Consider the following 16,115-nt stretch of genomic DNA (forward strand, 5'->3'; position numbering starts at 1 on the left):
ATGAGCCTGTTAAGTTCTTAATAGTTAAGGGCTTTGTTTTCTCTTTGAAGTTTCTATTAGCACTTAGGGAAGAGGGGAGGCAATAAACACAGAGCTAAAACCTGTGAGCAACCTACACCTGAGAAATTGCTTCAGCCCCGAAACTTAAGTGTCAGCTTGTGAGCCGTGTTTTTAACTCTTTCAGAAGCGATATGGTGTGTACAAATAAACACCTTTAATTACTTGTGATTATCTGCGTGGTGGTTTGGTCATCACACAAGCTGGGTATAATAACCCGTTTTCTGTTGGTAATGGCTGGGTGAACCCAAGGTGCGTTTGGCAACCCAGCTGACTGGCAGGGCTTGGATTTGCATGAGGTGACTCCATTTGCTGGTGTGCCCCAAGCTGGCTGTGGTGGCTGTATACACCCCTAGCCCATGTCAAACACAAAGGCAAACCTGTTGTCTTCATCATTTTTGGTTGGCAGCTAAGCTGTTGTGGCTTGTCCTGTTGAGGGTGTTGTGGTAGAGCATTGCTTTCGGAGCAAGGATGGCTAAAAATCATAGAATCATAGAATTAATTGAGTTGGAAAAGACCTCCGAGGTCAAGTCCAACCCTTGGTCCAGCTCCAGTCCGTTTACTAGATCATGGTTGGGCTGACAGGAGGCTCTTTAACAGATCTCTTTTCCAAGTAACTATGGAAACAACAGAAAATACCTCTGAATAGAAGTCCAGTGACTGTGGTTGCTGTTACTCTTAAATGACAAATGTCAGATTAGGCTGATGGCAAAGCGAGAGGCAACTGGGATTTTAGAATTTGACTGATGTTCATCAAGCAGTGTTTATGTCAGGGCAAAGGAGGAAAATTACCTCCAAAACCACAATTTATCTGCTTATTTAAATAACTTAAGTAATGAAATTGATGAAACTGAGGCTTTAAACAGCCCAATTTTCTTTGATCTTTTTTAAGTAGGCAAGTATTAGCTGCAGGTTGTAGAGGTGCCTCTTTCCTTGGCAGTGGTTGGAGGCAACAGAGTTCCTGTGGGACTGGCCACTGCTGTTGTGTGTTTTGAACCTGTCATCAGAGGCCAGTTGGGCAAGAAGGCAGTAAAACAGGAATTCTGTACACAGCATTCCTGGGATTTTTATGGAATGTTTCTGTATCACTTGGGTAATTGGGAAAGGGATGTTACTCCAGGTCTGTTTGGCCTATTGTGTAACCACACAACAGTGAAGTCTCTCAGTGTGGTATCAGATAGGAAGAGATGGATGAGTCCTCTTTTTGGGTCAGATGTTTGTCTCCTACTTGAGTTTTTTCTTTAGAAAAGAAACCTCACAGAGATTTCTCCTGTGCTACCTTCAGAGCTGCTGGGTGTCAAAATGTCCTTTCTGGGAAAGCTTAATTGAAAATAATCTACTCCCTGGAGGTAACTGAGACAAATAAAGTTCCTAAGCAGCATGCAATGGGAAGCAGGCATTCTCCAGGAACACAGAGAGGGCAGGGACAGGTCACTGTCTTCATACACTTTAGAATTTATCGAAATCTTAGCAAAATCTACGGTCTGTTATGATCCCCCAGAGATAACGATGTTAAGCACAGATGATTTTTGAATGAGCAAACACACAAGCCAGTCCCCCAGAGCACCATGGCTGTCTGTCCTTGCAGAGCACTTTTCAGGAAGGTTGAAGACCTCCAAGAGATGCTGTAATAATTTTTTCAGTGCAACACAGGATTAGTTTCTTCTCAGCTGCTGCAAGCTGGCATAACTCCCATTAAATCAGTGGAACGGTGCCGATCTGCTTATCTGATGACCTGATCTGCCCCCTCAGTGCAGTGCAAAGCAGCTCAGAATGTTTAAAACACCATCATAAGATAAAAACTGTTAGTGAAACTTCTGGTTTGGTGGCTAATAGCTGAGCCTTCCTAATTCTCAGAACAGCACAGTGTGTAATGCTACTCTTTCTTTTTTGCATAAAAGAGAAATTCAAGTAATTCTTTGCATGATCTCTTATTAAATTCACTTGTTGGCAACAGAAACCATGTCTCTCTCTGACAAAGTTAATGTGTGAATGCTTTGGTGGTTTAGATACACCAACTTAGTTTTGCCTTAACTTCTGAGTTTTGGAGAGCTTGTTTGTTTCCTCCTAGGGACAGACAGCAGGGACATGTGCAATATCTGAAACGCTCAGAGATGTCTTGAAGAACCTCTTTAGCTCAGCTTCTCCATCTGTAGTGTTGAGTGTGAGGCCTGCAGATACAAAGGAGGTTCAGGTAAGTCTTTTTCCTACCAAAATCCTTTGGGAAGTGTCCTGCTGCTTAGTGTTTGTTATGATATATTCATGACTCACAAATGAGTAAGTTTAACACTACTGGGTGATCAGAAACAAGTGGAACACATACTTTGAAAGAACACAGCCTTTGGCGGTGAGGGATCTGTGATCACACCTCGCCTGTGGCTCTTTGTTGCTGTTACACCCCATCTCACATCTCCTTCCCCAATATCAGTGTGGCCAAAGTATGTGGTATTTTCACGTGCACAGTCCCTCTGGTTCTGCTTGCCTTTTGCAGAATGTACAGAACACAAGCCTTCTCCCTCAGGGCACCAGTCCTCCAAAACCTCCAAGGGCTCATGAACTCAAGCTGCTGGTGAAGAACCTTGCGGTAAACCTGACCCATCACCGTGCTGCAGGTAATGTGGCTTTTGAGGTGCTGATCACCCTCAAGCAGAGTTGGGTTGGGTTTTTCTTTTTCCTTTTGGGTGAAATAATTTGGAAGTTCTGGTTTACAACCTTCTCTCAAAAGACATGGCTCTGCTTTGAGAAACAGACTTTATAGAATCATAGAATAGTTTGGGTTGGAAGGCACTTTAAAGGTCATCCAGTTCCAAATCCCCTGCCATGGACAGGGACACCTTCTATTATCCCAGGTTGCTCAGAGCCCCATCCAACCTGGCTTTGAACACTTCCAGGGGTTTGGCATCACAGTTTCTCTGGGCTACCTGTGCCAGTGCCAACTTAGTCGTGCTTGTGCAGGTTTTGGTTTATACTGTTGGCAGTGACATTGGTTTGATTCAGCACTACCTTATTTTTACAGCTGCTTTGCTTTTGAGCAGTTTGATGATTTATCTGAAACCCTCCTCCTTTATGTCAACTCTTCAAAGGTGATCTTTTGTTGTCAGGGTTTTCTCCCCCTGAGGAAGTAGCTCTGGGGGTAGGGGAGGGAGTACCACTTGCAAGTGGAGAATGAAGCCAGAAAGGAGGTCACTGCCTAATGAAGCTACTGTTGGGTTTGGAAAGAAGCACCAAGCCTGTCTTGCAAGTATTCAGACTTCTCCAAGGCCTTCATTGCTGATTGAGGCATGAGCAGGAATATTTCAGATTTTGTCAGCAGAAATACAGGTTTGCGACTCTGTTATTTATGGTCACTAAACAGTTCCATAACAGTCTTTTTAATGGAAGCTTGAGGGTGCTAAATTGGGCAAGGCACAAGTTTTGGATAAATATATCCTACTTGCTGTACTCCTTTTTTCAGTTAGATGTAATAGGTTTCTGCCCTTGACTCTTGCATAATGCTGCTTTGCTCATCCTGGTTGGAAGTGATTTGCCTAAAAATTTCTGCAGGCTGTTTTTTTCTTTTAAAGACAAATTATTTTTAAGGCAATTCTGGAACTCTGTGCTGTGAAATGTCCTATATAAATAAAGCTGTGCTGGAAACTGCAACCTGGTCTAGTGGAAAGTGTCTCTGCATATGGCAGGGGAGTTGGAACAAGATGATCTTTAAGATCCCTTCCAACCCAAACCATTCTATGATTCTGTGATTTGTTATTACTGTACAATTTTGTAGTGCAAACTGAGCTTTCAGAAAGAGTAGATCTTTTTGACTGCATTTAAAAGTCATGAGATGGAATATCTTTATGTGTGTACTGGGAATAGAACAGAATATTGACCTTATGAGAAACCTCTCTGCACCTTCCCTGAAAATGAGAGGAAGAGTGGACAATTAATGTGCCCTATTCTGGGAACACAGATGTTGGGAGGCAAAATCCCCGTTTGCTATTGTAAAAGGAGATGGAGGGAATTTTGCTGGTTCCCAAGCAACTCTTGGAGTGTAAACATGAGGAACTGAGTGTGAGAAATAAAACTTCACAGTGTGATTTAACTGGTACCCTTGAAATCCAGGGGAAATACTGCACAGCTGGAATGGTTCTGGCTTATGGACATAGCTTGCTGCCTTTTAATTATTGTTCCCTTCCCTTTTCCTGGCCTTATCTTCCCATAATTAGTTATTGTGGTGGAACTCTGAGACTCCGTAGGAGTGTGCAGTATTGCAGGACAACCTGCATAGCTACATAGAGGGTTGGAGAGGGGCAGTTTGTCTGTCGAGATCATTTATCATCCATGATAATGATCATAAACCATAGATGATTGATCATGAACCATGGGTGTGTTAGCATGGTTTATAGGAGCTTGTGGCTTTCCTGCAGATGTGTTAGTTCAACTGGTGAATAACCAGTAGCAGAACTGGTCTCTGCTTATGGGCTGTGCCCATTTTTATCTCCTTAGTTTGTGTATGTAAATAAAGATTAGCCTGGATTTTGTACTGTGTAGTCCACAGGTAATCATCTAGAGCAAAAGTGATTTCTGCTGTTAGGGAAAAAAGTTGCTAATTGTTTACCCCAGGATGTGCAGGGCAGAAATGCTGCCATGTCCTGTTGGGCACAGTCGGTCAGTGGCTCTGCCTGCAGTTTGAGGCAGAGCTGGGCAGGTGTTTCTGCCCTGGGCTGCTGAGCACAGAACAGGCTGCAGGGACGTATGGGTGGGTGAGCAGAAACCACCCCAGGTTCATTAACCCAGGCTCAGCTCACTGTGAAAGCAGCTCAACTACTTACTCCAGGGTCAGCTTGGATCCCAAATAAGCTGTACACCGTGTTTGTCTCCTCTAATAACCTTGCCAGGCCCAAGCTGCCTCTGTGCCTGAGACAGGGCTGATCCACAGCCCTGAATCATCAGCAGGGGACAGCTCAGAGCTGATGATAGTAAATACTTACCAGTAAATATTCTGGAGAACTGGAGGCAGCATCTTTTGTTTGCTTTTCACACAGTCAGTACTGAGCCTTTTGTCACTTTCGTTGATATTTTGGATCTGGGTCTGAATTTTTTTCTGGGGCTGTGAAAGCCTTACAAAGGAAATTGTTTTAAGAGGAACACATTTTGCAAACTATTTCCCCCTTGGAGCAGCAATATATCTACTCTAATATGCCAATTTGCCACACTATCAAATTCCAAGATCAAGGCAGAGATAAGTCAAGTTTTAAAATGTCATGAACTTGTTAAAAACCACAGTCCACAGAGCCATTGTAAATTAGCACTGCTGTCATCAGTCATTTGACAGCAGAAAATGCTTGTCTTCATGTCTAAATAAACCATTGTGACTGTGGTCAGTAAGAAGTTTGAAAACTTCTGGGTTTCTTAAAGCAGCTGGAAACAACTTCACTCCCTCCCTGCCACCTGCTTACTGTGCTGTCTCCCCATCCTTTTTGAGCTCTTTATGCCTGCACTTTCTTGCTCCATGCCAGAATTTAAATTGAGTTGTCACATTTCACACTGTGCATAAGACAGAGGTGATGCAATATTGACCTTTGCCATTAATGTCATTGCTGTACAAACCAAGGGAAGGAATTTCTTCTGTGGAAGGGTGAGAAAGTGCTTGCAACAGTCTGTTCAGAAGTGCAGAATGCAACGAAGGGGGTTCTTTGCTTTCTTTGGAGTAAGTGGCCTCTTGGTGATGGAGTGTTAATAACTGGGTATTGATTTTTCTTGCCCTCACAGGCAGCACAGACCTTGTGTGTATAATTCAGTTGAATGACCCTATGCAGAAGTTTTCCAGCTCTGTAGCCAAAAATGCTGCACATCCCTTTTGGAAGGAAGAGTTTATCTTGTAAGTAACTTACATACTGAGAATACTTTTACAGTAAAGCATCTTTTTTTGTGTCAGCTGCGCGAGGGAAGAGTGGCATTTTGAAATATATCCAGTTGGGTGGCCTCAGAGGAATCCAGAGCTTGTAGGGACTTCAGGATATCTCATTACCCTCTGCATGGATATGAGATCAAGCAGGTCTGTAGATCCATGGTAGATATCTGAGACTAGTAAATGACAGCAGTAACAGGCATAATAAATCATCCTGTGGTTTCATACCAGTGCCAAAAAACTGTATTAGCAAGGTTTTGAAGTCACTTTACCTTGAAAACTGCATTTGACAGAATGCAATGTCTCTCTATTCCGTTGCCTGAGTGGAAAAAATAAATGTGCAGAAACAATTGACCATCTAAAAGCACAGTTGCTGTGACTAAAAAGGGAGTGTAAAACTTAACTAGCTTTTTTTATTCTTGTAGAACAAAATGGGACTTTTGGGCAGCCTACACAGTATCCTGTGATTCACACAGCTGCTGTAAATAAGGTCAAGAGGGAGCAGTTCTGAAACTATTTTCATTTTCACTTTCAAACAGGACAGTAAAAATACCTGATGGCTTTTGTATGTATGAGTTTAGAAAGGAGGAATCACTGATGGCAGGGTAGGTCAGGGGGTGTTCCTTTAGTGTCTTTAAGCACATGCACAGTAAGGCAGAAGCAACTTCAAGGGAAAGGAGATAGAGATCCTGCCATACAACGTGCTGCAGGTACTGCTTTCTTATTTTTACTACCAAATTATTAAAGTGAGAGGCACTTCATATGCAGTTGAGTCTCTCTGGTTCATTCTGTAGTTTTCCTCTTCCACTCCAGTTCCATTTCTCTTTACATATAAAAAAATATATTTATTTCAAACAGTAATGCTGCATGGTTATGTGTGGCATTTTTCTTCACTGTCCATTCACAGCCTGGAATCCACTGTATCTGCTTGTTCCCTTACAAAGCAGAGACTTAGTTACAAGGAGCTGAGCATGTGCCTGTCCGAGCTGAGTGGTCTCTTCCTCGAGGAGTGATGTGCTCTTCCTCACCCTGTGATCAGGTTGTACAGGGCTTGGAGAATACCCCTCTGCATGTGTGAGGGGATGAAGATGGTTAGAAGTCACTAGAGTTAGCAAAGAAACATTGATATTGTAGAACAGCACTGGAAGGTCTCACCTTTTTATGTGGCCTGAGAGAGGGGTGTGCACCTGGTTAAGTGGCAAACCAGCCAGGAAGCTTCACCCCTTCAGCCACAGAGTTCAACAACTTTAGTTATGAACACCTACAGCCTTTGAGGAAAGCCACAGAGCAGACAGCCTTCTGCTGTGAGACTGTGCTGTGTTGCCATCGAGACCTCAGGATTGACAACGTGTGATTTCTTCGCCATGGTGAGAAGCGGGAAATTGCTCTTCTGTGGCCACTTTCTGTTCTGAAGTGCCACAAAGTGCTGCAGCCAGTGGGTCTGTGGATCACTTCAGCCATCTGTTGGTGGAACAGCACCCGTGTTCCCTGTTGCAGAGCAACAGGTTCCCAGCAAATTTGGACAGGAAGTTTGTAAGAATAATACCCTTTCCAGCTGAAAGTGCAGACAGAGGGCAGGCAGGATGTGATTAACTTGACTGGAATTTGGCCTTGACACCAGGGATAATGCTGGGGTTTCCACACTGCTTTTCAGAAGTGCATGAGGTAAGCCTGGGGACTTTTACAGATGAGTGATTAGGATTTTGGCAGGATTTTTTTTGAGTTTCACTGAAGTTCACACACGCACCTCTGCCCTTTTCTTTCTTCATAGTCAAAAACATCCACCACTCTGAACACCAGTGTAGTGACCACCATGTCAGGCTCTGCTTTAAGCTTCATGTCAAAAGCAGCAATATTACCATCTAAGCTTTTCCTTTCAAGGTTTGGAGGTGCAGGTGGGAGTGGCAGTGGCAGGGAAAAGCTTAAAATCTGATGCATAGATGATGTCCCACAGCATCTCATGGAGGTGTGGTGTTTGCAGACAGGATCACACCATTCTGAAATGGAGACACAGCAAAATAAGATACATACATACCCTTAGGGGTTTTGGCAGAACACCTACCAAGAAGGTTATAAAATACAGTTTCCCTGGAGGGTTCCTCAGTAGGGACTCAGTTTGCTTCACTGTTTCAATTAGAGGAAAGGTTTGAATCTGTTGTCTTGTCTGTCTTGTGAAGTACCACATATGCCAGTCATTCTGTGAATGAATAGTTCACAATGATTGTGTCACACAAAAATCAGTTCTTGCAACACCCTTGAGTGTTGTTTTGGAAAAGTGATACCATACTGACTCTTCTCTTAAAACTAATTACTTTTACTTTCTTGCATCCATCCTGTTTTTGCAGGACACTTTCCTGCTTTGGCAGGGAACCCCACAGCTTTGGATGTGTTTTTGATTGAACCTGTTCCAGGGCCTTGACTTAAAAATTTGATCCTGCAGGGAAAAAAAAAAGCTTCTTAGTGCTGTGGTGTAATTATCAGACTAGGGACCAACATCAGCTTGGAGGGCAGTGTTTGTCACCTACTGGGGACAAGAAGAGCCTCTGAAATTTTAGGAACCATCCAGCAACAGTGATGGAGGGAAGCAGGCCATAGTTTTCTGAAAACCTAAGTGAGAAGGAAAATCCTGCAAAGACCTAACATGGTTTTGTTTACTTCACAGTGAACTAAGTGCCAAATCAAAAGCATTGCAGCTGCAAATAGTAGAAGATGGAAAGATGGATGGTAAGTATTGAGAGTGATTTACTTTGCATGATCAGCTTGTCAGCTTTGCTGACTGTTTACGTAAGTCCCCTTTTAGTTCTGGATGGCCAAATGAGGAACTGTCAGATCCATCAGTAGTCATGGATGGCAAAGAGAATACACTGACCAGGTGTCTCTGTCCTGCTCTGGGTTGAGGTTACAGAGAATCTTTGAGTTTCTTTAGAGACTCTCAGCATACTGAGTGAGTCTTCCATGTACTGATATTCTGTATTTTTCAGTCTTCTAAACTTCTAACATATCCCTGTGAGCCTTTTTGGTTTCAAGTTATGCTTTCAAGACCTTTCTATGGCTGAAGGGGAATCTTGAGTGTTAATCCTAAATCCTTCCTTTTCAAGCCCCAGAGGCTGCCTAACAATTATCAGGTATAAAACACTAATTTGGTTTATATTGGATTAAGTGTAAAATGGGGCTGAAACATTTTTCTACTTGATTCTATTGTTGCAGAATTATTTTTAATAATCTAGATATACAGAGTTGTGTGATACCTTGCATATGATCTGCGATTATTGGAGGGATTGGAAAGTTAAATGCAGGCAAAATTTTGTAAAAATTGCTCTGATATGGATGCTGGTTTTATTTTTAACAAAAATGCGGAATTATGTAGAGTAAATAATTGTATATTGTTTCTTGCACAAAGTTTAGTCTTGGCTGTTTTGGGTTTTTCAAACAACACCAATAATGTTCCACAACTCACTGAGGGTGTAATTATTAGCCTGTTTTCCTGAATAAAAAGGTCCCAGTGGATTGTACTGACAATTGTCTTCGTCCCCCCCTCTGCCTCTCACCCCATACCAGCCAGCTGTTCTTCTCCTCAAAATTTGAGTAGAAGACTCAAAGTAGAATCATATTAATGAGCAGAGAGCTGAGTAATGTGAGTATTCTGTGGGTCCCTACTTGCCTTTGAATTTCATAGACAACTAGGATTTCATCTCTGAAATTGTGCAGTACCTTTGCTAATAGTTTCCTCCAGTCTAGTGGAGCTGAAAAAGTCAGGAGAGGAACAAGAGAACTGCTGAACTTGTATTAAAGTTCAAATTAAGAAAGACAATGATGCACCAGTTTACCAGGAATCCAGAGTGTTCTCTGAAAGAAAAGATGCAGGTAGCTGGTTATGGGGATTGTTCAAGAACCTAACAGAAGTATTTCTAGTTGTTTTCTTTTCCCCTAACCATTCTGCATATACTGGGAAAAATAATGGCCAGAAATAGTAGTAAAGAAATAGTGTTTCATGTCTTCATTCTTTCCTGTTGTACACTATCAGGCCAGGTTGAGGAATAGTCATAAAATGGAAAGAAAACTGTGAAAACTGAAGGTTTCTGCAGTAGAATCGGTTTCTGCAATTAGCTGCCTGTGCTCTTTCTCCCTTTTTCCCATCTTCTTCTCCTTAAACACACTGACAGCTTAGGTGTGCACTGATTTTGTTAATTTTATTTGTCCCAGGTCCTTTATCCACAAAGGTAACTGTACCTCTGGACTTGTTCAGGAAACAACCTTCTGGCCAGCAAAGCTTTGCCCTGCACGGTGGGACCAGTGAGGGCAGTTCGGAGCCAGGGCCTGGGCTGGGATCCATCAGTGCAGAGGTACTGCAGAGTTTGGGTGGCTTTGGGGTGGATCTCTTGCTTCGGGGAGTACTTGGAAATGCTCATCTTGTGCTTTGGACTTGTGGTGGCTGGATCAGAGTAGCATGTTCTGGTTGTACCTCATTTGTGTCTTATGGAAAGAAGGAGCTCTTGAGTTTGGTTCTTGAACATCAGCAAAAATGTTAAAGAAGTACTAGCCAGAAACAGTGTCCTTTTTGCTTGACTGTGCTCCTAAGGTGACATTTTTTTGGTCTCCTTAGTTCTCTTTTATAGAACCCAATGAACTGAAGACAAGGCAAGTCTCTTCTCCAGTGCTGGCCACTAAGGTAGAAAAGGATCGCACTGTGATGCCCTGTGGGACTGTGGTCACTACTGTCACTGCTGTGAGAACCAAACCTCGTCTGGAAGGGAGAGCATCTCCACTGAGCACAGGTGAGGAGGAGGTCGAGTTCTTCTTGTGCTCACTCATTGGGATATTCAGAGGCACCAGGAGACGTGGGGTGAGGTGGGATGGAAGGAGAGGTGCTGTTGGTCAGAGTTCTCTCATGTGCTGGAGTGGAGTTCCTGTTTGTGTTCTCTAGAATCAGGGTTTTAATTTTCATGGCACCTTGTTCTTATAAGAGGAACAGTTAATGCTTCTTTTGATACACACTGTAAAGCTTTACAATAATGTGATAATGCAGAAGACCTGCATTTTGGAGGGTGGCTTTTCACATGACAGATGTATCAGACTCTCAGAGTGTTTGCTGATGACAGACCACCCTGTACCTTCTAACCTTGATCTGTATTATCTCTCTAGTGAAGGTTGGTGTTGTCTGGTGACAAAGTACTTTTGAGCATGTCTTTGAGGAGTAGATTTTCCAATTCTTCTTGGGATAAGTATGAAAGTAAAGCCTGTGCACATTTTTGATACAAAGTCTCACAAAGATCTACCTTAAGTTGTTAAAGTAGATCACTTATTTAAGTGGGTGTTGTGTAGCATATTACAGGTTTAAAAGCACTAAATTCCTACATTTCACAGTTCTTTTTGGAATCAGGTTACTATAGAACATGTGTTAAGAATTTATATTAAACAGCTTTCTCAAACACTTATGATTTGAACAGACACAACAGGTATAATAAATTCCTTTTTATGTCATTAAAAATGTCTCGAATAGTTCAAATAACCAAAAAACTTGGTCCTCAGATTCTCCTGTGAAAACTCCAGTTAAAGTAAAGGTGACTGAAAAGGATTTCTCTGTTGAAGCTCTCCATTCTCATAGTGCTCCAGTCAGCAAAACTTTGTCATCTTCAGATACAGGTAACAGAAATCTTCAAAGCTGCTGATGAGAACTTGTCTGTCTCTGCTGCACATGGGATTAATGTGATCCTGTTAAAACAACAGCCAACCCATATGGCTACTGCCTCTCAGCAGCACTGAGATGTTTACGTTACAAAGCATTGTGGTTAAGGGATATGGCAGTCTTGCAGTAAAAGTCTGGTTTTAAGTGGCAATTTAAATTACTGGGTTTGAGTAAATAACAGTGAGCTGTGGTTTGGAGAGGGGAGGTGGCTGCAGAAAAGGCAGGCTGTCTTTTCTCTTACTTTTGAATGAAAGATTCCTCCTTTCATAACGGCATGGGGGATGCTGCACAAAGTTAAAACCCTGTGGCACAAACCTGTGAGGCCATTGTGAAGTCCCCTCTGTCTAAAGAGAAGGCAGAGGTTGGACTGATGTAAGGAAGACTGCATTCCCTTTCTAGCCCTGCCCTGGGCTTTTTTGGGGCTGATGCAAATACTCAATCTTGCTGTGTCTGTCTGCCCACCTTCCTAAGTCACCTGGCATACAGCTTAAATGCCTTCACAGTGGCGAGTGGCACTGATAATAACTGTAATTATAAATTCACTTTGAATTGTGTTAAAGCTGATTTTGACTCTGGGTTATTTCACCTTTGCAAGTTTCAATTCTGAATCTTCAGCATCTTTTTCAGACCTATATGTGGTCACCACTGAGTCTTTAAGTAGCTCTGTGGGCAACAGGATTGAAAGATGTGACCCAGTCTGGCTGCCAATGACACATAATGTGGAGTTCAGTTTGCTTCGTAGGGTTCTGAGTGGAGATGGGACAATCTGGAGATGATCTACACTGCTCTTGGCAGAGTCAGAAGGTTTTCTGAGAGACAGAAATGTATTGGCCAACAAATGTGGGGAAGAGCATGAAGCACTAAGTATGAATAGCTGTAATAGCACTTGAATCTTTTCCTACCTCTAGGCTAAGAAGTACCGTGATACCATGAGGAACTGTGGAAGTACTGCATCCATTTAGGAAATGTTAAAATAGTGCAAGGCTTCTGAGTTGACTCCCTTAAGTGTTTATGATATTAAAGATACAAAACACTTACTAGAAAACTCATCTGAAAACAGCTTAGACCATATTGATACAGAGTGCAGGGGAATTTCTGTGAAATGTTTATATAGTACAGCAGAAAGAATTACTCACTAGAACAAAAAGTTAAGCCAAATTAAAGAAATACAAAGAAGCTTTTGGCATGGCAGTAACTTGGGTAGTAGTTATGACAAACATCATGGCAAAATATCAACAAGCACTCTGGAAAAGGTGCTGTGTCATAGTTCTACGTGATGACAACAATGAGAAATAACATGTCACTGATGCTGTCCTGGACAGTCTCAGCTCTTCCTGGGGGCTTTGCAGTGGCTGAGGAGATGGAAAAATAAAGGTTTATAATGAGTGGGCAGAGATGCACCTCCCTTGTGCTCATATACTCTTAAATTCCAGGCCTTGTCTTTTATTGCATTAATGTCACATTAACAAAAGATAATTTAGTCGATTTAGTCAATTTAATTGACACTGGTGCTATTTCTGCCTCTGTGTTTTGGCTCTTAAAACTCTTAACAGAAGAGTTCACCTCAGACAATTAAATATGAGGATTTTTGTCTTGCTGACTTTTTTAGCCTTGTTTATTCCTAAGCTTAATGGATTTGATCAGTGTGTATTTGCTGTGCCCAAAGTACTTTGCATTACTAGATGCCAGAATTGGCCATGCTTAAAAGTAAATGTATTTGTCACTAAAGAGCATTCTATAAAGAAGGTTTTACTTTCCTGTGCAGTGTAGGGAGGGGAAAAAGTGCAAGTGAACTTTACAGGCTTTGGAAGCAGCTGATGAAGAGCAGAGTGACTGACACTTTGTCTTCCCCATCCTATCATGGTGCCATAGCAAATCTGGAAATACTGAGCAGGGTGTCTGGAAAAAGAGCAGAATAGCTACCTGAGGTAGTGGTACCATGTGCCAGGTCTGTACCACATGAGAACCATTATGACTGTGAAAACTGATGCTCTCCCCCCTGTCATCACAGTGTGGCAAGTGCATTGAAATAATTGGATGTTTTGTCTAGGCTTCCAGAAACTCCTTTGTGCTTGGGGGAAAGGGTTTGTAAGTGCAACTTCAGTACCTTTTCTCCAAAGAGTGGGTTACAGAAGGGAAACACAAGACCCGATCGCTGTGTGGTGAACTGGTTTTGATATGCCTGGTGTTTAAACAATTTCTGTGAATTTTAAGTCAAGAACAAACTGTGCCTCTCTTCGCTGTTTTTTCCTGTTTTTCCTTCTTCCCTCTGAAATAATCCTTTCTTTCCAGAGCTGCTGGTACTGAATGGCACTGACCCTGTGGCAGAGGCAGCCATTCGCCAACTGAGCGAGTCTGCAAAGCAGAAGCTGAAGTCTCCTAGAAAAAAGAGCACCATTATCATATCAGGGGTGTCCAAGGTAGAGCAGAAAACAACACTTATTATGTTAAAGAAAGCCTTTGATCCACTGACTGTGACATTAACGTGGGTTCTGCTGTCTCTGCAGAATCCAGCCCTGCATGCCAGGGTGTTTCTGTAAATGTTTCATGTTAAGCCAAATCAGGGGTTTCATTGTTAGATTTGACAGCCTGACTAAAATGCAAGGTGTCCTTGGAGGGGAGTGGGATGATTAGAGATTTGGGAAAACAAATATGGGTGAGAAGAGAGGATAATCTGTCCTTCTCTGTGTTCCACCCATGTAGGGAAGATGCACAGAATAAGTATGGAAGATTTTTCTTTTTTCTTTTATTTTTCAAAGCTGTTAAAACCCCCTGGAAAACCTCCTAGGCTCCGTTCCAGAAGGAGGGCAAACAAAAGACTGGTTTTTACATGGTATATAGCATTCTTCATCCATAACCTCAGTCTTCTATCTGAGGTGCCTTGCCTATAGTCCCTTCCCTGCTGAATGGACTTGTGCTGTCAAGTGTTGCTGTCAGGCACAGGACCCAAAGAGAGCTCTGAGTGAAAGCCAAACCAGTGGGCATGGATCCCCTCATCATTACTGTGCTATGATGAGGGGGGAAAATGTGGATCAGTTGCCACAGTGCCAGATGCATCTGCCTGGAAAGTGAAGGCACTGGGACTGCCTGGATTTGTTTTCAGCTGATACAGCTGACAAATCCTTCTAGAAGATGAAATGCTTTGATGTTTCCTCTCCTAAGAGGAGTAAAAGATTCTCTGTGTGTCTTGATACTTCATTAGAGCAGCACATGCAGGAGAGAGTCCTATTATTTGTAGTGGGGCCAGGGATAGGTGGGAGGTATGTACTTAATTTATATTTTTACATTTATTGGGATTTAACATGATTAAAACTTGGCTACGTGTTCCTCTCATTTCGTAAACCTAAGGAAGTTTCAAGGGTCTTTCTGATAGTCCTGAGCAATACAAGTGTAAAAAGGAGAAAATAACTTTTACAGGGAGGCTTGTTTTTCTCCAGCAGAATGACTTGTGTCAGTGTTTTCTCTTATTTTCACTGGGCAGACCTCTTTATCTCAGGACAGTGAAGCTTCACTCATGATGGACTATGCTGCAGCCATGGACAGCTCCTGCAAAGAAGCAGAACCACCCACTGTGGAGGAAGTTGTTGCAAAAATCACCTCTGATGAAAAGCTGTCATTGGGTGCTGCAGAAACAGCACCTGATACTGACCCACAGCAAAGCACCCATAAGGCTTGGGGTTTGGAGAATGGCAGCCAACACTGGGACACCAGCACCCTCCTAGACCAGACCTCTGAAGAAATATCTGGGAGCTCACTGAGTGTTTCAGAAAGTGGGAGCATGAAAAAGTCTAAAGGTATGTTATCCTTGCTCCCGCTTCAGTCACTGGCTGCTTTCTCTGTGTAATGAACAGTGTCATGCAGTGCTGGAGTAGTTCATCCTTTCTTACTGATTTTTTTGTCCCTAAACTCCTTGTGATTGTGGTGCTGGTTGAAGCTGTCTCACCAGCAGCCACAAAAAGTGCAGTCCACTGCTGTCTGAGCCAGGTCAGGCTTCCTTACACCCACCTCCCTCAGGAAACATGACCCGCACTTAGAAGTTGAAGGGCATCACTAAGCCCAGCTTGGTTGTTTGGGAGAGAAATAACTAGTGACACTGTCAGTTCCTCAGTGAAACCTGTGTTCCTGTAAACAAGGACTTGTCCTATATTAGCAGCCCCATTACTAACATAAGAATGGCAGGGATCCACAGTTACTTTCTGATACATTCCTTCTCCTTCACACCTCTGAGCACAAGACTCTTCTGCCCTTACTCAGGTGTGTGTTCAGGAAGCAGCTGAGGCAGAAACTGCCTTGGGAACAATTTCTCCCTTTTTCACTGATTTCATTAATATGTCGTTTGCTAAAGAAAATTGAATAAGAGGCAATCTAGTAAGTAAATAAGGCATCAGATCATTTTGCTGAGGTAGTTACATACCTGAATAGCTGCAGTTTGAAAATGTCTTACGATTCTTTGTGTTTCCTTGATAAATCCATTAACCTCTG

At 42.6% G+C, this 16,115-nt stretch overlaps 1 protein-coding gene across 1 annotated transcript in view; it reads left to right on the forward strand.

Moving 5' to 3' along the window:
- The window catches only part of C2CD2 (C2 calcium dependent domain containing 2), a 38,961-nt gene that overhangs the window by 13,300 nt on the left and 9,546 nt on the right, over window positions 1–16,115 (forward strand). The window contains exons 5-13 of the mRNA XM_071566506.1: window positions 2,129–2,251; window positions 2,549–2,669; window positions 5,809–5,917; window positions 8,610–8,671; window positions 10,151–10,290; window positions 10,551–10,722; window positions 11,477–11,590; window positions 13,926–14,053; window positions 15,115–15,427. Coding sequence (XP_071422607.1) covers window positions 2,129–2,251; window positions 2,549–2,669; window positions 5,809–5,917; window positions 8,610–8,671; window positions 10,151–10,290; window positions 10,551–10,722; window positions 11,477–11,590; window positions 13,926–14,053; window positions 15,115–15,427 — 1,282 coding nt within the window. The remainder of the gene's footprint in view (window positions 1–2,128; window positions 2,252–2,548; window positions 2,670–5,808; window positions 5,918–8,609; window positions 8,672–10,150; window positions 10,291–10,550; window positions 10,723–11,476; window positions 11,591–13,925; window positions 14,054–15,114; window positions 15,428–16,115) is intronic.

This window comes from Pithys albifrons, chromosome 1 (assembly GCF_047495875.1).
Source record: "Pithys albifrons albifrons isolate INPA30051 chromosome 1, PitAlb_v1, whole genome shotgun sequence".
Taxonomy (NCBI): domain Eukaryota; kingdom Metazoa; phylum Chordata; class Aves; order Passeriformes; family Thamnophilidae; genus Pithys; species Pithys albifrons.